Source organism: Saccopteryx bilineata, chromosome X (genome assembly GCF_036850765.1).
Source record: "Saccopteryx bilineata isolate mSacBil1 chromosome X, mSacBil1_pri_phased_curated, whole genome shotgun sequence".
Taxonomy (NCBI): domain Eukaryota; kingdom Metazoa; phylum Chordata; class Mammalia; order Chiroptera; family Emballonuridae; genus Saccopteryx; species Saccopteryx bilineata.
The window spans coordinates 112622979-112648526 of record NC_089502.1 but is presented as its reverse complement, the minus strand read 5'-3'; the positions used below and the strand labels follow the sequence as shown (position 1 = coordinate 112648526).

At 36.2% G+C, this 25548-nt stretch overlaps 1 protein-coding gene across 7 annotated transcripts in view; it reads right to left on the bottom strand.

Moving 5' to 3' along the window:
* The window catches only part of RPGR (retinitis pigmentosa GTPase regulator), a 50279-nt gene that overhangs the window by 6855 nt on the left and 17876 nt on the right, over positions 1-25548 (bottom strand). For 2 of the 7 annotated variants that reach the window (XM_066249827.1, XM_066249832.1), the window contains 7 exons: positions 22628-22752; positions 20387-20569; positions 18207-18378; positions 15398-15492; positions 14994-15059; positions 11553-12497; positions 784-951 (listed from right to left, as the gene is read on the bottom strand). In XM_066249827.1, the coding sequence (XP_066105924.1) occupies positions 784-951; positions 11553-12497; positions 14994-15059; positions 15398-15492; positions 18207-18378; positions 20387-20569; positions 22628-22752 (1754 nt within the window). Of the gene's footprint in view, positions 1-783; positions 952-9597; positions 10152-10220; positions 12498-14993; positions 15060-15397; positions 15493-18206; positions 18379-20386; positions 20570-22627; positions 22753-25548 lie in introns of those variants that run through there. The other 5 variants (XM_066249830.1, XM_066249828.1, XM_066249829.1 and 2 more) reach the window with 5 other exon arrangements.

Sequence of the window (25548 nt, the reverse complement as noted above, 5' to 3'; positions counted from 1 at the left end):
ATCAATTTCAATAAAGAAAGAGGAGCCTGCTTAGAACAATGATAATAGTGTTCGGTCAATGAGAAGACATGACTGACTCAGTGTTTTGCACAAGAGGTCCAAATAATGAAAATGAAAATGAACCAATACAGTGACATTGACTTTGATTTCCAAATTCCATACCTCTGAAATTAATCCAGGGTAGTGTTTAGCAAATGAATAATTTCAAACCTACCAACTATCTCACAGCAGGGTCACCCTTGGACAAAACTACAAAATGGAAGAGATGATTTTGATGTTCCTAGCTCACCTTCAGGATGGTTTTTTCTCTTCATTGATACCTCCTTTTAGTCCTACAAATAATTCCTTCTAGACTGCATCTATGCAGAACTGATCACAGCCTCAAATACTGCTGTGACAACTTTAGTTTCTCCATATACATGTAAATACACACATGTACACAGGCACACAGACATCACATTTCTGCCACAAGTATAGTGCTCCTAGTTTTGCATTTTCATCATTTCAAAAATGATGAAAGTTCACTGGTGCTGAACTTCATTCATTTTTCAACAGTATACTATACTGGCCCATATCAGTTCATTTCCACTCATGCAGGGAATAGAATGCTACCAGTAATTACAGAAAGGGTGCTACAAACAAAGTTTGCCTCATTCATAACTTTGCGTGAACAAAATTATTCATAGAAATATCTCTGCTATCAAAGGATGTTGGAATCTGCCTTAAGCAGATTCCAAAGAACACATATACTTTCTCTTAGGATTTAAGCACATGTCATCATACCTTTTCAGTGGTTGTTAATACCTTTTCAACTGAGGTGTCACCGGTTTCACTGTGGTCATCTGCAGGAACATTTTCATCATCTTCCTTAGCTTTCTTCTCGCCTTCCAGAGGTTCATTAATTTCCTTTTCCTCATCTTCTGGTTCTTCCTTTTCTGAAAGTTTGCAACTCTGTGGCAAAATTGATAATCAGGGAAAAGTTAGATTTTCTTTTGAAAAAAGAGAGATTTTTATTGCTGTCATAACTCATACCATCTCAAAGAACACATGGATATGAATTCAAAGAAATAAAAGCATAGTTACGGGGGGAAGAAAGAGAGGGAGGGGGTCAGGGGAGGGGAACAGCACAAAGAAAACCAGATAGAAGGTGACAGAAGACAATTTGACTTTGGGTGATGGGTATGCAACATAATCAAATGTCAAAATAACCTGGAGATGTTTTCTCTAAACCTATGTATCCTGATTGATCAATGTCACTCCATTAAAATTAATAAAAAAGACCATTAAAAAAAGAACTAAAAGCTGCATAATCTATACTGCCTGCATAGCAAGTTACTATATTGCCAAGGATTATGCACCTGTTGCTTTATTGCATTTTTAATGAAAAGAATTCCCAAAATTCTATTAGCACCTATGAAAAGATTAACATAGAAACAAAATTAAATATATCAGGGCTGTTTCAAAAGAATGTTTTTAAACTTAAAAGATGTTAAAAAGCTTTCTACCTACTGTTGCATTATAACATAATCATATCTATGTATTATGTTCATTTTCCAAAACATAGGAATTTAACATCATTTCAGAAGTACAATTCACTTTTTCATGAGCAGTAAAATTATTTACATTACAGAAAAAAACATAAAGAGACATAAACAGTTCAAATTATTTGTTCTTATTTACAGCAAAGGAAAAATTAATCTGAGGCGGAGCTTAGTCTATCCGACTCTTGTCCAGCTAATCCAAATTATAAAACAGCTTGTCTATGAATTTGATAGACTGAGAGTAAATCATGTGATGCTTATTAAGTTTAGGTGGAAAACATTAGTTTTATCTTCATTTTTATATTGAGTTTTTTTTTTTTTTACAGTTTCATATTTGGGGAGCAACACTGGTAATTGTTTGTCAGTAAGAGATTAGGCTCCCTATTGAATTTTTTCTTATGCTTTTCATTTATGCACTTCACTAATGGTAAAATGACCCCTAAAATAAGCAAGGCAATAAGTTATCAGTGCCATTCATTCCCTCAAAGAACCTTTTTAGAAAGTTCACCTTGGCTCTATTTGCTTCATCTTTCTGTGAGAGTGTTTAGGTTAGGGAGAGGATATGTTTATTTTCGACACCTTGGTAACAGATCTAAGTGGCATCATCAGGCCAGCAGCACTAATGTTGTGGCTGATTAGCACTCCTAAGGATAAGCAATCCAGAAGTGAAGGCTTGAGATTTAAAAGATCTTCAGAAGTTACTCTGGGAAGGCTTGACTTAGGTTAATCAAAAGTCATGAGGTAGTGCATGCAAGAGGGGAACACAGTAGAGGGAAACAGGGTACCAGCGTAAACATGTTTAGGTTGGGTAGGGTTAATTACAAGATAGCTACTATTAGGCTCCTTATTGGGTTTTTTCTTATGCTTTTCATTTATGCACTTCATTAATAGTAAAAACGGTAAAATCAAGAACTTCTGAGGTTTTCTTTTCTTTTTTTTTTTTTTTGCATGATTTCCCCTCTAAGTGACTTATATATTAGGTGTAGTCAGGTGCACATTATGGGTAGCTAAAATGATCACAGGCAGCTTGACTTTGGAAAGGAATGGGAAGATTACTAGATTTAAGACTTCTGCTGATAAACAGATGTAGGCATAAATGTTCATAATTGATGGCCAACTAGAGATAACAGTGCTCCTGACACAGAGAATTTCACTCAGCCTTTCCATCTCCGAGAGGGAAAGTCAGTGAGCTGTGTTCCAGCAAAATCCTCATTACTTGGAGAGTTTGGCTGATTGATTAGCACCTGGGTCAACTCTAATTGTACCAGTTAACTAAGCCAAGGCATTAATGTAACCATAGAGTATCATCCTATTATAAAAGAAAACGTGGAATTTCACCTTATTTTAGAAATAAGCAAAACATTCAGTTTTTTTAATAATGAAGTACAATTTTACTCATTAACTTTATGAAAATCTATAACAACGACAAACGATAAAACTACATCATTTTCTAAATTTGAGAAAACTCTTAGAAAATGATATTTTCACTAGAAATTACAACATCAATTGTAGCACTTTGCACTTATTAAACACATTTAAAATTAATCTATACACATTTGGACAACTACTTTAAATCACATATAGCACTTACCTTCAAACTGAAACAATTTAGGAGAGATTGGTAGAATACTGTCATTTTATAAAAGAAAGGATAAAGTTTAAATACATTCTTATCACCAGCACTACATAAGAAGTAAAGAGTTAGTCTTGAGTGGTCAGTGGAAATTCATGTTTGTTAAGATCACAGTAAAGAAGTGCATGGGGTGGATCCCACGAAAGGACCCTTGTTTCATTGGTCAGATACAGCACAGGGAGCTGCAGTCTTTGGTCTGGCCCAGTGCACTGCTTTTTACATTTCTTATGGGAAATGTCAAGAAACCAAACATTCCTCCTAAGGTTTTAGTTTGCTTAAGAATACAATCACATTGCATGCTTTAAAAATTAGAGATTGCTCTCAGATGTCAGCCTAGTGGTCACCCTTGGGAGGATGGGTGGGAAACGGTGGAAGAGGTTTGAAGGGGAGCTTCTGGGAAGCCAACACTCTGATTTTCTTTAATCTGGATAGTAACTATATGGGTGTGTTCAGTGTGTGGGATATACACTGAGTTATACATGTATGAGATATATACTTTCCTATGTGTGTATTAATTTAAAAGGAATTTTTAATGTTTAAAAAAGAAGGATAAGGCATAAAAATTTAAGCTAATGTCATATACGATAGAAAATGTTTTCCAAATAGGCCAATAGAACACAAAACTTTATATCTAAGTCATATCAGATGGGAAAAGTGCATGTTTTTAAATCTCAATTTCAAGATTTCTTTAGGGCAAAAAGAGTTAACACATAAACTCATGTTTTAATTACACTAGAAATCACTGTGTCTATAGACAGTGGTTATAGATTTAATTCAATGACCTAAGCACTGCTTTCCAAGTATTTCTCCATTAGTCATGGCCTGAGCAAGGTGCCTAATTCATGTACTTTACCGTCTACCTGTAAAATGGGGAAAATGACATTAGCAATTAAAAAGATTACTGACACAGGAAAAAAAAAACATGAGCAAACAGTATCTGTATGTAAATATAACCAATTTTCTAAAGCCTCTTCCATAACAAGATAGGATCCCTACTGTTGACAATTTTGTCATAATGTCCCAGATCTTATAATTAGAAAACAGTTCATTTAAGATGTTCACTTCTTTGTTCTACCCTCTTGTACACATCCCTTTATTCTCTGTCAGGAGCCCAACAGCCAGAGCAAGTGAGGGAAGAGGGCTGCATGCTATCAGGAGCAGCCCAGGACAGCAGGGAAGTAAAGGCAACTCCTTGCCTGGGTTGCAGGTCAGCATTGATTGCCACAGGGCACGATGCTTCCAAGCCCTCATGTTTTCCGAGAGAAGTCCACAAAACATTTTTAAATGTAAAATCTCATGATATTTCAATGTTAGTAACAGATACACATTTAAAAAATTAGATACCAAACTGCAGCCATGGGCTGCAGTTGTTGTCTAGAGACACCAAAGTCTCTAGAATGTATATCTCCTTTCTTAAATTGAGAAATATGCCAGTAGCGTCTTTTGTTTGATAATTATTTTTCAAAGTGTAGTTCTGATTCTATTTCTATGACGCTACCTTATAATTTCTAAACTTTTCCTTCTTTCTATGTACTTCATTCCTAAGGCCATATTTTCACCACCAAACACATTACAGTTTGACTGTCATTAGCAGGCCTGCAAAAATGAATGTGATGCTCAGGGTACAGAACATCTTGCAGGTATACAGTTTTATTATTTTTCATTTTACTCTTTATTATCCCCCTCCTTTTTCCTTAGAAAACTTATTTTCTTCTTCACCTTAAACAAATGTATGGTACATGAATTATTTTTTAAACTATTTTGATAAAAAACATTAGGACACAGAGAAATCTATGCTCTCTACAACATCACTAAAATCTAAATTTTAGGCTAAACATGCGAGTGCTTATCAGCCTTTCATCTTGCTTCAAATGCTGAGGCACAGTATTTGACCCATGTATGGTGTGTAATGGTAGAATCTCACTCTGCCCCATATTTAGGGGTTATCGTTACTGTAATCCATTTCATTCCCACAGATCTATTTCCATAAGCCAATTTTTTAGTGGTTGCTATATCTAAACAAAATTGAGGATTATAAAAGCAAACAAACAACAACAAAAACCTCATGCACATCAGTCAGTGACTTGTAGATTCAGGAGGGTAGCATTGTTCCTGACTTGATGTGAGCAGAGAAGATAATTAGAATGGTACAGATCACTATGAGTACCTCTAACATGCTTCATGTACAAACCAATTATCAAACCTCCCCTTTACTAAAAGAGGGAAATAAGACTCAGAAAGGTTAAAAACAAACAAAAAACTTGTCTAAGGGTCCACAGAGCTCATCAGTGAATGGTTGAGATTTGAATTTAGGTTTACTGGAATCCAGAGTCCATGCTCTTTCTCAGCTCTGCTCAAATAAATTGAAGACCATAATGCCTGCCCTCAGAGTCCACCCCACTACATACACATCTGATATTTAAAGCACTGTAGACTCTTATGTTGATAGCTCACTTAGATAACATCCTACTCTTACATACTATTTTATATTGTAATTGTAATAGCAGCTAAACATTTAGGATTTTCTTTTCTCAGAGCACCAAAGTCTCTAGAATGTATATCTCCTTTCTTAAATTGAGAAATATGCCAGTATCGTCCTTTGATAATTATTTTTCAAAGTCTAGTTCTGATTCTATTTCTCTGCAAAGCAGACTTCCTGGAGCTCATTCTTTGCTGGCAGTGTGGGCTCTGTCTGGCCCTCTGCTGGGCCTCTCATAGGCTCTGCCTTACACCTTTCTTCATTGGCTTGAGCAGCACCTCTCTTTCTTAGAAAGTGTTTCTACCCCATCTATTTCTCAGACTTCCTTTTCTCACCCTCCCCTTATCTACTGAAATTTCCCTGAATTTTAAGTTCTCTTTTCACTCTATGAATGCTACCTCTCATTCAACTCCAGTTTTAACTACATATATGTGCTGATGATATTCAGCATTTTCCCGAGCTCCAGACCCAAATATGCATCTTACTGCTGAACATCTCCTGGTTCAACAAACCCCCAGCAGCCTTTCAAACCTACCTCTGCTCCTCTTTTCAGCCTTAGTTAATGACACTTTTACCACCCATTTCTCCAGGCCAGAAACAAGAAAAGATTGGCCTTTTCCCATCTTCCAAGCTACATCTCTTTATTGAGCTCTCCAATTCTACCCCATATGTCTCTTGACAATATATGTCTCAGACTCTCCATTCCCACTGCCCTAGCCCAGCCATTCTTCAGTCTGCCTGGTGTACTGTAACTGCCTCCTAACTGGCATCCCTGCCTCTGGTCCCGTTCCAATCCACCCTCCTAGGCACATATAGGAGTTGATGCTTCCAGCTCCTCCCCCCCTTCTCTCTCTCTGTCTCTCCTCTCTCTCTCTCTCTCCCTTTCCTCTCTAAAATGAATAGATAAAAATTAAAAAAAAAGAAATAGAAACCAATCCACCCTCCATATTTCTGCAGAATGATATTACAAAAGTCCAAGTGTGATCATCTTACTCTTGTTATTTAACATCTTTAACAAACATGTACTCTAGGCCTCACTGACAGAAACACTCTCATCACTCCCATCACCTGAAAAGCCCTGCTCTCTACACTCCCCTTTTCCTGGCTAGGTTTTACTTTTCATGACTCAGTTCATGTTTTACCACTGCTCCCTGGAAGCTCTTTCCTAGCCTTTCTCTGTGGCAGCTGAAATGCCACTCCTGAAGGACTCTACTGTACTCATAAAATTTTCTGGTCAGTCTGTAGAAAAAATCAAGTGTTTCTGGAGATCAAGAGCCATATCTTACTCTCTGCATAACCAAGGCACAAAACCATTTTCTTATTATTAAGGGATTTGATGCAGGAAAGCCATAGATATGTTTTAAGATCATATTTTTATCTTTGGGCAGTCCTGGCTAAGAACATTAGGAGAAAAGGTAAATGAATGACACTGTTTAACAATAGTAAAAGCAGTCTGGGAACTCCTCTTACCTGGTGTTCTTTCAAGAAATCTATATTCAATGAATGTCCTTCACAGGGACAAAGACAACAGGAGACTGACTATAAGCAGCCCTCACTTCTTGAGATCCACCTGATTTTGGAAAGCTACTGTTCTATTTTTGGTGCTTGGTATATAAGAATCAATAACATGTAACACATATTGTTATGTGTCAGGTTATGGGCATATAATATCACATCTAATTTTCACAATGGAAAGAATGAAGGAATTATAGTACCTTCTTCCATGGTAGCATTTTATTTTAAACGTGTGTGTGTGTGTATGTGTGTGTGTATGTATACAGTAAGTTTATCTCTATGTGAAATAATAACAAATATTTCCATTTCACTCACCTCAAGTGCTGATGTTCAGCAGCAGTAGATCCTCCTGTAGTACTCCTTTATAGTTTATATTAAGGTATTTTTTTTGCCAGGGTCGTCATTTTAAACTGTAACTCAAAGGATTCTATACACACCTGCCTCAGAAATGATCACTGATAAACTATAGCAAAAACTTGATTGGCCAGCAGATGATACAATTTTTTTTTTTTTTTTTTTTGGCCAGGGAAACGTGAAGAAATGCTTAAGTGATAATTAAAATAATGGTTATCTAGACTGGTTCAAATACTGAGTTGGATACAGTTTAAAAATACCATTTCATTATTGTTGGCTGATTATCTCTTCAATGGAAGATGAATGCCTATATCTTTAACATTGATAACTCGAGTTTAAGAGTTTCTCACCTCCCTGGAAGTGTTTTCCTTTATGAACTGCACTACTGCCATCCATCTTATTTAATCATCTTAAGTCTAATTTTTAAATAACCATGCTTTTCACTAGAATTAACAACATGGCATATACATCTTTACTGAAGTTAATTAACTACATTCCACTAGAATGAATTTTGTAGAATTTGGAAGAACCCTGCAATGCCAAATCAGCAAATTTCTTTTTTTTTTTTTTTTTTTTTGATATTTTATTTATTAATTTTTAGAGAGAGAGGAGAGAGAGAGAGAGAAGGGGAGGGAGGAGCAGGAAGCATCAACTCCCATATGTGCCTTGACCGGGCAAGCCCAAGGTTTCGAACCGGCAACCTCAGTGTTCCAGGTCGACGCTTTATCCCACTGCGCCACCACAGGTCAGGCATCAGCAAATTTCTTTAGTTAGGGTAAGCTACCTGAGATTCTTACAGCTAAAACAAAATTTACAGTTGTTCCTAAGAGTTTCTTCAATTCATATTCTAGTCTTTCTCCTCATATTCTTTTTCACTCAAAGAGAATCAAATGTGCAAAAAATCAGCTACACAAAATTCACAGGAAGTTTACCATTAAACAATGTATAAGAAATCCTCGTGCCCATGATATGGGAGGGACAGGGGAAGGAAATCAGTTGAAAAGGGAACTATGAATAAACTATGAATAAAGGACAATCAAACAAATTAGCTGCATTATATACACTGAAAATGTTAAGATTGAAATTATACTAGTGGAAATCTAGCCTTTGTAAAACTCAATATCTAAGACTAGTTTCTTTTTACAAACCAATTAGTGACTGTGTACATCTAATTTTTATTTTACTTGAAACACTGGACAACAAACAGAATTACATTACAAAATACTCAGTGAAGAACACATTGAGGGTACATAAAAAATACATACTGAGAATGAAGTTTCTTACAGTACAGTTAAAACACGGAAATTATAGGAGTTTGGAAATACAGAATTACAGAAGACAAGAAACATTAAAGTTGTCATAACTTTTTTAAGAATAAAGAACATTTTAGAGAAAACTAGTTTAATTTTAAAGTGCAATTCTTCCTTAAAATTTCTTATGAAAATAACAAATAGGGTAGAATCAATTAGTCTGAGAATGGGAAAATTTAAGTTATAAGTAGAGTTGTAAAACACTAATCCACTCCATTTTATAGATGAGAAGACTGAGGCCTAATGAGTAGCTCTGCCTGGCCAATAAATTCTTATTGTTTTATAAATGTACAAATTAGAAGTTTTAGTTAATCTCCGTTTCATTATATATACTGTTGTTTGCCTAGACAGTAACTAAAGGAGACTACATTATTAAGATCTGAATCCAACTATCACTTGGTAGATTGTTCAAAAAGGACACATAAAAAGTAGAAAAGACAGCATTATTTCTTCAAGATATGAATTCTTCATGTTAGCTTTCAAATACTATTCATTCTTATAAAATTATTCTATGTGGTAAGTAAACTGAAATGAGACCGAAAATAACTGTGCTCACATATTTATAAGAAATCAGATGTTTTTATAGCCCTTAAGGATTTGTGCCATTTTTGTATACACAAAATACTCTTATAGTGTACTTTTATTTTCTAAATATATCTTTAATGAGGAATATACAATATTAATTATCTGCTGACCTTTTGATATTTTCTAGTTATAAATTAGCAATTTTGAAGAAAAGACACCAAGATATTTAAGAGGAACCAGAATTTACCAGTGCCTTGTGTTGTCTTTATTGGTTGTTACTATACCACACATAAGTAACCATGACATAAAATCAATTTAATAAAATATATTGAGTTTTAGTATGTGCATGGAGATCAAATTGTTCGGCTAGGCAATATCAGATCAAATTTAGTTTGTTATTTCAGTTCCAAATAATGTGGTAATACATTATTCCAGAATTTTTTGGAACCTGGTGGTTTCAGAAAAATTTTAGAACCATTTTCTAAAAGTTGTTTTGACTGCACTGACATTTTGAACTGCTCTACTCCATATCCTTTCTCCTTTCCCTCTGTGTTAGTAATAAACTTTCTGTGATATGTTTTATCTTTGTTATATTTTACAGAGCCTTTGATTTTGCTCACTTTTCTGGATTCTTTTCCTTCACTCTGAATTCCCAGCCTTTCACTCCCTTCATTACCTGTCTCCTGGTATTTCCTTTCCTCTTCATCATTGTCCTTTTCTTCCTCCTTCTCTTCTCTACTCCTGTTTTCTTCCTCTTCCCTCTTCTCTACTTCCCTTTCCTTCCTTTCCCTTTCCTGGCTTTTCTCCTTCCCTTCTTCCCCTTCCCTCTCTTCTTCATCACCTTCCCCCATCTTTTCCCCTACTCCTTTCTCCCTTTCCCCCTCTCCTTCCTCCATTTCACCCACTCCTTCCTCATCTTCCCTTTCTCCTTCATCTTCTTTCCCCACCTCTTCCCCTACTCCTTTCTCCCCTTCCCCTACCTCTTCCCCCTCTCCTTCTTCCACCTCTTTTCCCTCCCCTTCCCCTTCCTCCCCTTCCCCCTCCCCTTCCCCCTCTTCTTCCTCCCCTTTACCTTCTCCTTCCTCTTCTTCCTCCTCTCCCCACTCTCCTTCCTCCCCTTCCCCCTCTCCTTCCTCCCCTTCCCCCTCTTCTTCCTCCCCTTCCCCCTCTTCTTCCTCCCCTTCCCCCTCTTCTTCCTCCCCTTCCCCCTCTCCTTCCTCCCCTTCCCCCTCTCCTTCCTCCCCTTCCCCCTCTCCTTCCTCCCCTTCCTCCCCTTCCCCCTCTCCTTCCTCTACTCCCTCTTCCTCTACTCCTTCTCCTTCCTCCCCTTCACCCTCTCCTTCCTCTCTTTCACCCTCTTCTTCCTCTATTCCTTCTCCTTCCTCCCTTTCACCCTCTTCTTCCTCCCCTTCACCTTCTCCTTCCTCTATTCCCTCTCCTTCCTCTACTCCCTCTCCTTCCTCTACTCCTTCTCCTTCCTCCCCTTCACCCTCTCCTTCCTCTACTCCTTCTCCTTCCTCCCCTTCACCCTCTCCTTCCTCTATTCCCTCTCCTTCCTCCCCTTCACCCTCTCCTTCCTCTATTCCCTCTCCTTCCTCCCCTTCACCCTCTTCTTCCTCTATTCCCTCTCCTTCCTCCCCTTCACCCTCTCCTTCCTCTATTCCCTCTCCTTCCTCCCCTTCACCCTCTCCTTCCTCTATTCCCTCTCCTTCCTCCCCTTCCACTTCCTCCTCTCCATTTCCTCTCTCTTCTTCCTCCTCTTTCCTCTCACTTCCTTCTCCTTCCCTTTCCATTTCCTCCCCTTCCTCTTCTTCATCCCTCTCTCCCTCCTCCACCCCCTCTTTCACTTCTTTCCCTCCTTCTTTCCCTTCTTCTTCTCTGTCTCCCTCCGCCTGTTCCTCCTGTCCCCCTTCCTCATCTTCTTCCTCCTCCTCCCCTTCCTCTTTCTCCACCAATTTTTTTCTTTTCTCCTGATGGCCTTGTTTCCACTCCTTTTGTTTCTGTTTCTTCTCTTCTAAATCTTTCTCTCCCTTACCATGGCTCTCCATTTCTCCTCTTCCTTTGTCGTTCCCCTCCTCTCCCTCCTCACTCTGCCTCTGTTCTACTGGTGAATTTCCCTCCTCCCAAATTCCCTCACATACACCTTCAGGCACATACTCTGCCTTTCCCTCTGACTTTCCATTGCCTTCACTCACCTCTGCTCTGTCTGTAAGGTCATCTGACAGGATCTCTGCTTCCTCCTGCTCCTTTCCTCCAGGCATCTCCACATTTTCCTCTACCTCTTGCTCCTCTATTCCACTTCTTTCTATATCATCTGTTCCTTCCTCTTCCTCTGGAATCTCTGGCAAATGCTCAGACTTAAAATCATATTGTGCCACGAATTCGGACATTTTGAGGTCGGTATCTTCCTCATCTTCTTGTTCAAGACATTTTCTGCTATACCATAAGTTTTGGTAAGTTTCCATTTCATCATCATCTTTTTCTTCACTACTAGATTCTACTGACACAACAGGCTCGGGGTTATCACTTGTACTCTGCTGACTTTCACTTTCACCTTCCAAGTAACTGCATGGCTTCTCTAAAGATTCTGTTTCATTGTCAATGGTTTCATCTTGCTCGTTCCTTTTCCTTTCCTTAACAGAATCATTTTCTTCAAAATCCTCATCAATATTCATGGTTCTATTTAACTCATCAAAGAATGTGTTAATATTTTGTATATTCTCTTCACTTTTTCTTACATCTTTCAGACCTGCCATTTCTGCCAGCTTAGGTTCCTTTTCAGAGACTATTTCTTCTGCTTCTTTCCGACTGCATTCTCCAACATCTTTATTTTCTAGTTCCTTATCATCAGGTAGATTAATATCATGCTTACTTTTAAATCTAAACGCCTTTATGGGCAGGCCCTTCTTACTGGTGTCGGCCTGAGGCCCAGGTTGACCTGAGTTGCCACCTACATCCTCATCTGAACATGGTTCTACATCCCCAGATATTGGTATCATATATGTTCCTGCAGCCAAAATTTGTCTATATACTGTCCCTTCTTTCATTTGTGGGAACTTCTCTTCACTTTCACATTCATTGCTATCATCATTTTCAGAATGAGCTGTATGCTGCTTCAGTTTCTCAATTGTTTCTGGTTGCTGAAAATTTTTTGAAGTAATCGTCATACTACTATTACTCTACAAAGGTAACTTATTTACTACAAAAACTGCCAAGATTTTGTATTGTTATCAGTTTCACTAAGAGACCAAAAACATCCAGTTTTACCAAATACTGTGCCCAGATTTTGTTTTCTTTGGGGATAATTTATGCTGTTCTCTATATCTACAGTACATCTAATTTTCATTTAGTAACATGTATCCATGTTTAACTTTAAAATTCTTACTACTTGCTATAATTTTGCCATTATTCACAGGACTATGAATATTTCCTCTCTGACCCTTTTCTAAATTGGAATCAATTTTTAAATACAATACATTCCCAGATTGATTTGGCAAAATACCATTAAAAATGTACACTTCTGTTGCATGAAGTGCAGTTCTGTTTAATTTTTTCTATCTCATCATTTTAAATTGTCAAATTCTGATTGGTCTTTTGATTCCATAAAATATATAAAATTTAAAACATATATACAAATTAAAATAAATAAAAATGTGAAATTTCTAAAAACTGAAGAAATAGTTTATTTTTAGAAGAAAACAGAAATAAAAACTGAAAATGAAATCTTTATCAATATACTAAATAATAATAATTTTCCTTTTCAAAACAAAATCTTGGGTTTTCAAAATTTTGACCCTCTATTATATTCTTTAATGATAATAACTTGCATACATGAAAAACCACTATAAGGAATACTTAAGGTAAAATGTAAGATTGTTTATAGAAAAATTATGAAATTAAACATTGAGATTTAAATGATACATTAAGAATATGAAATTAATTTCCTGGTGGACAAAATAAGGCAAAATGAAACTGTTGACCAAAATTTTGCAAGCTAATAGGTTGAAATATTTGATGAATTTGGGTCTCTGGAGAGTAAAACTTCACTAAAGCAAGTTTTATAAATTGTGATGAGTGTTAAGCCCAAGAAGAGGTTTTTTTTTTTTTGTTTTTTTTTTTTGCTAAAGGAATTATTTTAAAAGTATAAGTTAAAAAGAAATATATAGAAATGCTATAATAAGTCTTTTTTTTTTATTCACCAATGTAGGCCTGGTAGGGCTTCTACTTAACTGGAGTATGTGAAGTATAAAACATATTAAGAGTTCAAAAGGGAACACCTTCTTTTTCTGTTTGTTCTAGGTCCTATTTCTTAAAAAGTTACAATTCTTTCAAAAGCCCTAGGACAGAGGCCCAGGGGCCAGAAATGACTCCTAAACGTACATGCTTTATTGCTCTAGCAAATAAAACAGTACAGAAATTGCAAAGCCCAGAGTCTAAGACAAGGGGAAGGAAAGACACAGAAAAGCTATCTCTTTAAAAGTAAGGTCCGCCAATAATCAGTCAACATTCACTGAGCTTCTATAACTATGTTAGAAACCTCTCCCATATTAAAAAAAAAATTATTTTGCTGTTATTCACCATGACTCTTGGTGAAATAAAGATAAGACTGATGAGGATTGGCAAGAAATTTTTGTACTTAGGAAGATTCTCTTTGCATTTCAGTGACTTTGATTTTTGAGCTTAACAACGTGGAAAAGGCATTAGAAATATAAATTAAATGTTTGCTACAGCCTTTTTCCTTCAATTTACATTTCTCCAACTTATTCTTCTAATCCCCTAAATCCTCATACTTTCATCCCGCTGGTCCATAAAGCTAGGAAAAGGAAAATAGGGGAGGCATTTCTCTCTCCAGGTTTGTGAAAACCAGACTATTTCTTCCTCTTGCTATTCATTTGTTATTCATTAAATGTCTGTTTTTATCAAGCATGCACAGCTTCTGACTAATTTCCAAATGTTTAATCTTGTTTTATGCTACCAATTCCTTGATAAATTAAAGTCCATTGCAAACACTGAAAAAGCAATTATTAAATGTGTTCACAAAAAAAATCACAAAATTTTGGAACTAGAAAAGATGTTAATATAATCTCGTAAGGTCAGCACAGTTACTCATCCAAAGTAATATTCAAGTCAGATCTGAGAGCCACTTTAATGAGCAGCAGCCTCTTCTAATGCTTAAGAACTACAACAATAATCTTATAATCAGATTATTTTTCAAGATAAAATGACCAAAGTCAAGGATACTTAGCAAGCTTTTCTTGTATTTCAGTGACTTTGATATTAAGGATTTTTAGCTTAACAATATGGAAAAAGCACTAGACATATAAATTAAATGTTTGCCATATAAACATTTCCTGTCATTTCTTGATGACAAGAAAGTATTGCTATTCTGACTTGTTAGTGACTCCAAGAGCAAATTTCAGCATTGGAATTCTATCCATCTTGTTGCATCACAGAAAATACACACGAACAGAACAAACCCAAATTGAGGTGATATACATTGTTTTTTGTTTGGTTGGGTTTTTTTAATTCTAAAGTAAGTGAATGGTTACCTTTCATATGTTCTTTCCAGAAACCTTTCAAAGAAAAAAATTAAACTGTTCTTACCCACCATCTTAAAACAACTCTCTATAGTGTACCTTTTGTTTTGAAATTGGCGAAAATTTACGAAACTTTTCATTTGAATTCAGGCTCATCAAATGTGTCTGAAATAAATAAAAAAGCATATGTTCTAAAAACAATGATGACTATATATGATTTTATATTTATACACTCTAAAAATACAAAATACAAAACAGTTCAGATAGTAAAATAATCATGTCACAACTGCATTCTTATAATGTGAGCACTGCAATGAATTTTACTGGATGTAACCTATAGCTCAATAAAGCTGATTTCAAAATAACAAAATGCAATCAAAACAAAAAGCATTTATGCATATAACAGTATAGTAAGTATACACATACATATATATATGTACTTACAAATACATGATGAACTAAAATTAAAACATATCTAAATATATAAATAAGAAAACCATTACCACATTTAAGATATCAGTAGTTTCTCCAAGACTTTTTGAATCCACTGATGAATTGTCCGTATCCTCCACTTCAGTCATTTTATCTTGAAAATAATCTGAATGATTAAAAGAGAAAATAGAAAAACAGATTTCAAAGGAAAAGTGAAAGTCAGCTGGACAATAAACAAATTATTCTGTACTATAGGGGGCAGATATAATTTTATTCAAGTTCTTTTAACTACATGTTAAGGGAACTGAATAGAATTCATTCACAGTTGTAACAGGTTTTAAAATTTCCCTTTGAAAATTTAAAGATTTTGACACTGATAAGATAATGCCAGTTTCATTCATATATGAGTAGGCAAACACTATTCCTTTGGGTTAAATACTATCCAGGTATCAGGCACCGTGAGAGCCAGTCTGCAAAAAGGGCCCCAACGATCCACATCCTCCTGGTATGCATACCCCAATGTAGTTCCTTTCTACATTTTACCAGATTGGTCTGTATGACCAAATAAAGTGAAGCAGACATAATTGTGAAGTTATTGTGGTTTATGTCTTGGTCCCACACATTCTCTCTCTTTCTTGGATTACTTGCTCTGGGGAAAGCCATGTTGTGAACATCCGTAGGAGAAGCCCATGTGCTGAGGAAGGGAAGCCCACTGACAATGGCCACATGATTGAGCATGAAAAAAGATTCTCCAGCTCAAATCTAGCCTTCAAATGACTGCAGCCCCATCTGCCAGCCTGTCCGCAACTGCATGAAATGCCCTGAGTCAGAACTACTCAACTAGGCTGCTCCTGGATTCCTAATCCTCAGAAACTGTGTGAGATAGTAAATGTTTGTTGTTTTAATCCTGTAAGTTTTAGGGTCATTTCTTATGTAGCAACAGATAACTAGTACAAGCACCTAGAAACTTTCATGGAAAACTGCAAGATTATATCATAAAAATAATTAAAAGTTATAAGCTCTATTTATCATATATTTTTCTCAATTATTATACCCCCATTTGCCACTTGTATATTTATTTTAGAGGAGCTCCTTAATGAAGTCTTCACTAAAAATGCCAGTCCACACTAACTCTCCTTTGTAAATTCATTTAATTCAAATAAGCAAATAATCATTTTGTGTTTGTTCCATGTGATGCAATATGCAGGAAATATCACCTTAACTATTAATTTATTTTGGATGCTATACATTTTTTTATTTTTCAATTACATTTTACATCCAGTGTTATTCTGTATTAGTTTCAGGTGTACAGCATAGTGGTTAGACAATCATATACTTTACAAAGTGGTCCGCCTGATATTTCCAGTACCCAACTGGCCCCATACTTAGTGAACTTATACTCTAGAAGGGAATATAAAATATATGGCACAAGGGAATGAGAAATCAATCACATCTTAATGATGGGAATCAGGAAATGTTTTACTAAGGAGGTACAGGGAAGGATGAGCAGAATTCTAAGATGCAGCGATGAAGGTGAACAAGGAAAGTGCTAACAAAAGCAGAGTTGCCTGCATTGAAGGGTTACCATGTGATGGAAACATATGCTTGTATACATTTTGGGTTAATCTCATGAGAGCAAGAGAGATAAACATTATATGTCCACTTCACAAATGAATAAATTAAGGTAAATGACCCTTTTGGTGCCAAGTGTCAATCTCAGGTCTGTCTTAAATTCACAGTCATTCCACTGAATCTGACTGTAAAGAGCTGTTTGATCAAAATCAGGAGTTGGCAAACCTTTTCTGCAAAAGGCCATAAAGTAAACGTTTCAGGTTTTGTGACCATATAGTCTCTGTCCTAACAACCAAAATGCCACCATAGTGTGAAAGCAGCCATAGACAGCACATTAAAGGAATGGACATGACGGAGTTCCAATAAAACTTTACAAAAATAGGGGGCTGGCTAGACTGGGCTCTTGGGCCGCAGTTTGCAGACTTGTAAACTCAGTTAAGGTTATAAGAAAAAGACAATTGAGAGATGGAGCTAGAAAAGCAGGTGGGAGTATATGGGTAAATTTATACTTATTAAAAATAATATTAGGGCTGACCAAACAGTGGTGCAGTAGATAGAGAGTCAGACTGGGAAGCAGAGGCCCCAGGTTCAAAACTCCAATGTTGCCAGCTTGAGCGCAGGGTCGCTGGCTTGAGCATGGGATCATAGACATGACCCCATGGTCACCGGCTTGAACCCTTATTTAACTGTCACAATCATTCTCTAAAGTAGGCATTATTAATCTCATTTCAAAGATACGGAAACTGAGGCTTAGAAAATGAACCAACTTTCCTAAATTTAGTCACATAATTAATAAATGTCAGAGCTGTCGTGGCCCCAGATCAGTTGAATTCCATACACCAGGCTCTTAACCACTATGCATACTGCCTGAATGCAGAATTTCACATAGGTCCAGAATACCTGCATTCAAATCTGTTCACTTTATTTATAAGCTAAGTGACCTTGGAAAAGTCACTCAATCTCTTTAAGCCTTGGTTTTTTCATCTATAAAAAAGAATATACTGTAACTCTTACCTAATTCACGGAGTTGCTTCAGGGTTTAAAGGAGATAATGTAAGCTAAGGTACTTTGTATGCCAAACACTGCCCTATAAAGATATGTAGCTATTGTTATATGGGATCTTTAGCATCAGTGACAAATCTTAATATTTGTAAGAGCATTCCTGGATTTGAGGTCAAATGAGAAATGTCAATCTTTAACTAGGAAGAAAATTTAATTGGATAAAACATCTTATGGTTAACATGAAAACAACTGGAATAAAAGGTACATTTTTTTCTGAGAGCAGGCAGAGAATCTATCAAATATTACCTGGATCTATGGGCTGTGTGGGCTCCTCCTCTTCAGTCATCATTTTCTCTGGCGGATTAATTTCAGATACACAGAAAGGAACTGAACTTGGGGAATAACAAACAGGTGGCTCAGGAGTCCCTTTAACTGGAGGTAGTGCTGGTGTCATTTGAAGAGAATCTGGGGATTTTGCCTTTAAAACAAAAAGTTAAGTAAACTGTTAGATGATGTTATGTATTTAATATTTTTATTTTATTTTATTTTATTTTTATTTATTCATTTTTTTTTAGAGAGGAGAGGGAGAGACAGAGAGAGAGAGAGAGAGAGAGAGAGAGAGAGAGGAGAGACAGAGAGAGAGAAGGGGGGAGGAGCTGGAAGCATCAACTCCCATATGTGCCTTGACCAGGCAAGCCCAGGGTTTCGAACCGGCGACCTCAGCATTTCCAAGTCCACGCTTTATCCACTGCGCCACCACAGGTCAGACAGATGATGTTATGTATTTAATGTACACATCAACTATCTTGCGATTACTAAAAATATTTAAGGGAGCCTGACCTGTGGTGGTGCAGCAGATAAAGCGTTGACCTGGAACGCTGAGGTTGCCAGTTCAAAACCCTGGGCTTGCCTAGTCAAGGCACATATGGGAGTTGAAGCTCCCTGTTCCTCTCCCTCCTCTCTCTTTCCCCCCCCTCGCTAAAATGAATAAATAAATAAAAATTTTAAAAAAGTAAAAATATTTAAGGGAGACTTCAGAGTTGGTCAATGTCCCACACCATTCACTTTTTATAATCCTTAGGGGCTCAAAAATGTTTTGTTCTGTTGTCTCTTTATCTAAGTTGCTCTAAATTGTCAATTTTGATGCCTGTTTTTCACATAATGGGGAAAAGTACATGTATGTTTTCTCTGCCTTCCTTGGGAAACAAAAAAAATTCATGATATAAAAAAACAACTGCAAAATACTTATGGGATATTAAATCAATTTTTCCATAGATACGTTTTTTCATAATAAAAAGTCAAACTTAGGTCATGGTGCAGTAGACAGCGTTGGCCTGGGATGCTAAGGACCCAGGTTCAAAACAACTATGTAACCAGCTTGAGCATGCGCTCACCAGCTTGAGTGTGGGGTTGCTGGCTTGAGCGTGTGATCATAGACATGACCCCATGGTCGCTAGCTCAAGCCCAAAGTTCACTGGCTTGAAGCCCAAGATTGCTGGCTTGAGCCCAAGGTTGCTGGCTTGAGCCCAAGGTTGCTGGCTTGAGCAAGGGGTCCCTCACTCTGCTGGAGCCCCTGGGTCAATGCATATATGAGAAAGCAATCAATGAACAACTAAGGTGCTGCACTAAGAGTTGATGCTTCTCATCTGTCTAGTTCACTGTCTGTCCCTGTCTGTTCCTCTCTCTCTCACTAAAAAAAAACAGTCAAACTTAACCTTTTACTTCAAAAGAAATACATTTTGCAACTTAAACTAATTTTTTTTAAAAAGAAATAACTTTTAAAAATGATTTGGCATGCTATTTTTTAAAATATTAGTCTCTTTAAAATAATTTTAAAGCACGGAAAAGACTGTAAATTTAATTGAGAAAAAAAATTCCTTCTCTCAAACTGAAGTCCTTATTTCTTTGTTTTCCAGGTTTCATTGTTTACAATGTATAACCTTCTACTGAAATAGAATTAAAGGATAAAAGCAAAGCAAAAGTCAATCCACATAAAGTTGAAAAACCAACTCAGCATTCAATCTGAGTTGTTAAAATAGTAATAATCTACAAACCAATGTTATTTTCTAATTTGTATGTTTAACAGCTTAACTCTTAGTTCCCTTTAAAAGTTTATAAGGCCTCAGCTCTAATAATTTTATTTAGTAAATGTATCTTGCAAGACTCTTCTTTGATTTAAAAAGAAAATATCTTTTTTTCTTCCAGTTTGCTTTGTAGTGCTAGACAATACTGTTATATGGAACATTCCAGTGTTTTTCAACTGTCGGTCCATGGACCGGAGCCACTCCACCAGAAATTTTGTGCCGGTCAGCAAAAGGGCTAACCACCCTGATGTTGTATGAAGATTATAGACCCAATGATCTTAGTCTAATTCGCTTATGCTCAGGGTAATTTCTGCCTTAGCAGTCCCTGAAAGAATTCTCCTATTTTCACCAGTCCCTAAATGGGAAAAGGTTGAAAACTACTGGAATAGGCCACAACTGTACCCTCTCTCTTCGACGTACACGAGCTGATAAAGTTCTATGAAGTACACTTCCTGAGGTCAGGTCGCTGATAGACAGAGAAGATGCTGGAGGTATGCAAGAATCACCAATTTTCTCTAATTCAGTTTTTTCTGTAACATGTTGTGGAGTGGCAAAAACTATCGTGTGACATCCACCACAGGCAACCTGCAGCATAAATCCACAGATAAATTAATTGACACTGTTTTCAAAGACAAATAAGTTTTTAACAGTTTTCAGCTGCAAAATATTTACTTAGTGGTAGAGATTTTGATTCTATCTAATCTATTTATCTATCTATAGACAGAAACACATACTATATATACATACATACACACATGCAAACATATAAATTATAATAAACAGTTGACCCTTGAACAACACAGGTTTGAACTAAACAGTACCACTTATATGTTGATTTTTATAATATAGACAGTCAGCCCTCTATGTCCCTGGGTGTCATATCCATGGATCCAACCAACCATGGATAGAAAATAGTAATTTCCAAACCATTGTTACAAATCTGTAGATACAGAGGTGCAACCATATGCACTGTTCTATGCCAATTTATATAAGGTACATAAGCATTGGTAGATTTTGATATATGTGGCAGGTCCTAGAACCAATCTCCTAAGGATAACGAAAGATGATTGTGGTTAAGTTTTTAGGAAGTCATAAGTATTACATGATTTTGCTACCTTGTGGGTGAGAATGCCTAACCCCTGCATTGTTCCAGGGTCAACTGTATATTCTTTAAATACTATGATTAAAAATTAGGACAAGTTTAACATTATTTTAATTTCAATTTGATATATTATAGAGAAAAAAAAACTAAATGCAATGCTACAATTTTCCAGACAAGTTAGAAAGTGTTATTTTTATTTATTTTTTTATTTTACTGATTTGAGAAAGAGAGAAAGGAAGGAAGGAATGAGAGAGAGAGAGAGAGAGAGAGAGAGAGACAGACATCAATCTGTTTCTGTATGTGCCCTGACCAGGGATCAAACTGGCAACCTTTGTAACATCAGGATGATGCTCTAACCAACAGAGATATTTGGTTAGAGCAAAAAATGTTATTTTAATCTGAGAGTAACATGTTAATTACTTGGAAAAAATTACTCAGAAGAATTCTACTTGGAAAAAGTGGTCCAAGAATAAATCAGTCTCTTGGGTTAATTAAATCTCCATGCATTTTTCTTTATATGAACATTTAAAAAAAGCCCTCCAAGCAAAATGCAAGCATGCACAATGATGGAACAATGAAAAAATAACATTCAAAGAATTTTAATAAATAAGGAATTTTCAATAAGGTGCTTAAAAGAAACATTGCGTAGTATTTGCAATACACAGATATTTAGGAACTTTACAAGTGTACATGATGCCATAAGGATAGCATATTCTGAACCTCTCCTTTATAATATTTTCAAAGTTAAAATTTAAATGTTTTTGTATAACACTTTTAAAAATGATCTTCTCTATAAGACTGTAGCTCAGTGAATGAGGGTTTGATTATTTTGCTTATTACTGTGTGCTCTGTATTCTTTATACTCAGTCAGTATCTTGTTCAGAGCAGGGGTTCATTAATAGGGTAACAAATCAAAGAATGAAAATGTTCTATAGTATGGGGCCCTGAATTTTGGAAAATAAATTTCAAGTGATATACCAGTAATCATCAGCAAAGAAACAGAATTTTCAAGTCTATAGTTCTTAATTGGCAAAAGTGTTAGAAACAACAGATACAAAGTACCTGCTGGGAATAACAATGAAACAATACCTTCTTATCTAAATAATATTCAGCCAACAAAACATACTTTCAAAACTCTTCATTAATTATCAGATTTTCTCATGCTGAATTTTAGAGTCTTAGTAATATCTAACTCAACAAATATTTATAGATGACTACTGTGAGTAAGGTACTTGGCTAGGTGCTATAGGAGTCACAAAGCTTTCAGACATGGCACAGTCCTGGCTTTCAAGAGACATATGAGAATAAAATAGAAGAGTCAAGATTAGGGCAAAAAGGAAGACATTAAAGGAGGAAAATTAGGAAAGGGATAGATTTTCAAAATTGCATGATGTCTGATATTGGCTTTTAGGAAATGAGTATATCAATTAAATATAACCATGGTATTCTCTCATATAAACATACAAGTAGCTATTTTCTATAAAATACTGAAAGACTCAAAGGAATATAAAAATATAAACAAGGAAATATAATACACTTACCAAATAAACTTTAAATTTCAAAAAAAAAGGGCACAAAGTAGGAATAAACTGATTGGTAAAATTGTCCACTCCAAGTGCTAATTTTCCATATCGACCATCTCCAAAAGTATATATGCGGCCTATATCTTAAATGCAAAAAAGAAAGAATTAGAGAAGTGTTACTAGCATGGATTGATTTGTAAATAGACAAATATATTAACTTACATTGCAACTATAATATTCCCCTCACATTCTACATTGAATTTACTCTGATCCATTGATGTTTCTATACTCTCTGGTCTCTGTGGTCCTGCACATAACATTAGACAACAGATACTCTGAGAATAAATCACTAAGCCTGTGGTGGTTGGTAAAGTTGAGCTAGGTTGTGTGAGGCCTTGTGTGGAACAGCAGCAATTCACCATGAGATCTCCATCTTCTCAAGGGGAAGGAAATTTTTGTATTCTGACCTCCCAACATCTGAATACAACCTACTGTATTTTTCCCTTAGTTTATTGATTAGATCAAAGTTTCTCAACATTGGCACTACTAACACTGGGGCCAGATAATTCTTGATTGTGTGGGTTTGTTCTATGTACTGTAGCATGTATAGCAGCATCCATGGCCTCTATCTACTAAATGCCCATAGAATAACCTGCCTATGAAGTTGTGACAATCAAAAATGTCTCCAGACTTTTCCATGTGTCCCCTTCGGTGAAAAAATCATCACTTGTGAAAATCTACTGGCTTAGATCAATCCAGCTGCCTCTTTTACTAGTTCTGTTCCTGGGATGTACAACACTGTGGATGTAAATGCCATAAACCAACCATGCCAACTAATCCCTATACCAACACTGGGGGTCCCCTCTATAGGTGGGCCCACAGTGATGATAAGTAAACTCATTGTTTCTCTTCAATTAACCTGTTTTGCCCCACTGCTGTAGCAGTTATTCTGAACCTTTACTCTTCAAGCTCTCCTTCATAACCTCCATCTCAAGTAGGGTAAGCACCTCAGAAGCAAAAGTATCAAGAAAGGTACCAGTATGGGTGCAGAGCAGGGGGTTCTCCTACTAGTCTGGTTATTAGGCAAGGATTTCAAACTGGAGTGTAAAGGATAGAGTGTAGTTGCAAGAAGAAGGAAGCAAAGAATCTTCCAAGTAGAGTCAGCAGTACATACAAAGGATCGGAATCAAGAAAAAAGCAGCCTAGTCAAGAAGCTGAAAGGCAACCAACATTCCTGTCGCACAAGGGGAGAGTAGAATGAGATGAGTCTGAAGAGACAAAAAGGAACCACAACACAGGGGATCCTGCTAATTCATCTTCAGAATTTTTGAGCTCTATTCTAATGGCAATAATAAGCTAAATGAATGGTTTTAAGTCAGAAAATAAGATCACATTTGGGAACTTCTAGTTTAAGATAGCAAAGTAATTGCACACTAAGAAAATCCAAGAGAATTGACTGAAAAATGATTAGAAATAATATAATTAAGAAAAGTGGAAAGCTAAAACTTAATGTATAAAAATAGATTCCCTACAAATCAGAAATAACCAGTATTTAGGCTCTAAATTTACACTCTTATAATTCTTACTATTAGGTATTTATTTCCTTTCTTTATATATATATATATTTTTTTTTTTTGCCTTCCTCCTCCTTCCTTTGAGACTGATTCCTTTATCCAAAATGCCTTTTAAGATCTTCCCTTTTAATTTGATTATCTGTAGTAGGAAAACAAACAAACCAGAAATAAAAAAGCAAACAAACTCTGGTCCAAGCTGCTTGACTCTACTTCCAACCACACAGAGCTTTTAAAAAACATGAGCCACTGGCTACAACGGGGAACTGGCAAAAACTTACAGATAACTCACTACATACCTCTCGTTAATCCTGGAGAAAAAAATATTCATAAAACCTGTCCCCTGGGGAGGATTCCCAAGCAAAAGGGCAAACAACATTAATGTTCAATTATTTATGCTACAGCTTCTTTCATCAGGAGGAAAGGTATTGTGAAATTTTAAAAACTAATCTCATTGTATGTTACATGATTTATAAAAAGTGTGTATTTACCATCAATGGCAATTTAGGATTGATGAAAAATGGTAGTAATGGCAGATAAACTGAGATTAAGATCCTGCAATATGGGATACATATATATCAAAAACAATCCAAGGACCATGAACAAATAGTAAATCTTTATACTGTATATATATATACAATCATATGTGTGTGTATGTGTGTGTATACACATATGTTCTACTGCATGCTATATTAACAAAAACATGAACATTAATACTTGAAAATGGGCAGGTAAGTCTCTCTGAAAGGTTCTTTGAGGAAGAAGAGACAGTGAATGGTAGGTAGTGCCTTGTATTTGCAGACTCCTAGTTCCTCTAACCAGAAACTGTTAGATGATCTCCAGTGAAGCAGTAGCTTTTTTAAAAAAGGGGGGGGGGAAGACATAGACATACCAATATCTGGATTTTCTAAAATAATATGATTCCTAACTTTTTAAAGCTTTAGTTCACTTTTAGGTAGAAATGTGAGTTGGAAGTAGTGAAATTACAGAACCTTTTGTTCCAAAGCAATTAAAATTGTGGACTATATCAATAACCAACAAGTAACTGAGTCAATGATTTTAAGGAAGGCTCTTTATTGATTCCTACAGTAGAAGTACCTAGTTTCTGAGGTTGATAGTTGGCCCAATGCAGCCTCTCCCTGGATAAAGGAGAAAGTACAGAGCAGAATACCTAGAGAACCCAGTTATTCACTAGAGAACCCAGTTATTCACTTAGTGGTCTTTGTGGTGGTGCCTTTCTACCACTGTGGAGCAAGTAGGAAAGGGTCACTCCTGAAAATGCCTCCTAGTGGCAAAAGCATCAGAAGAATTGACTCAGTCTGAATGTAGTTCTGTCAGACTGAACAGAGAGAATGTTTTAAAATAAAT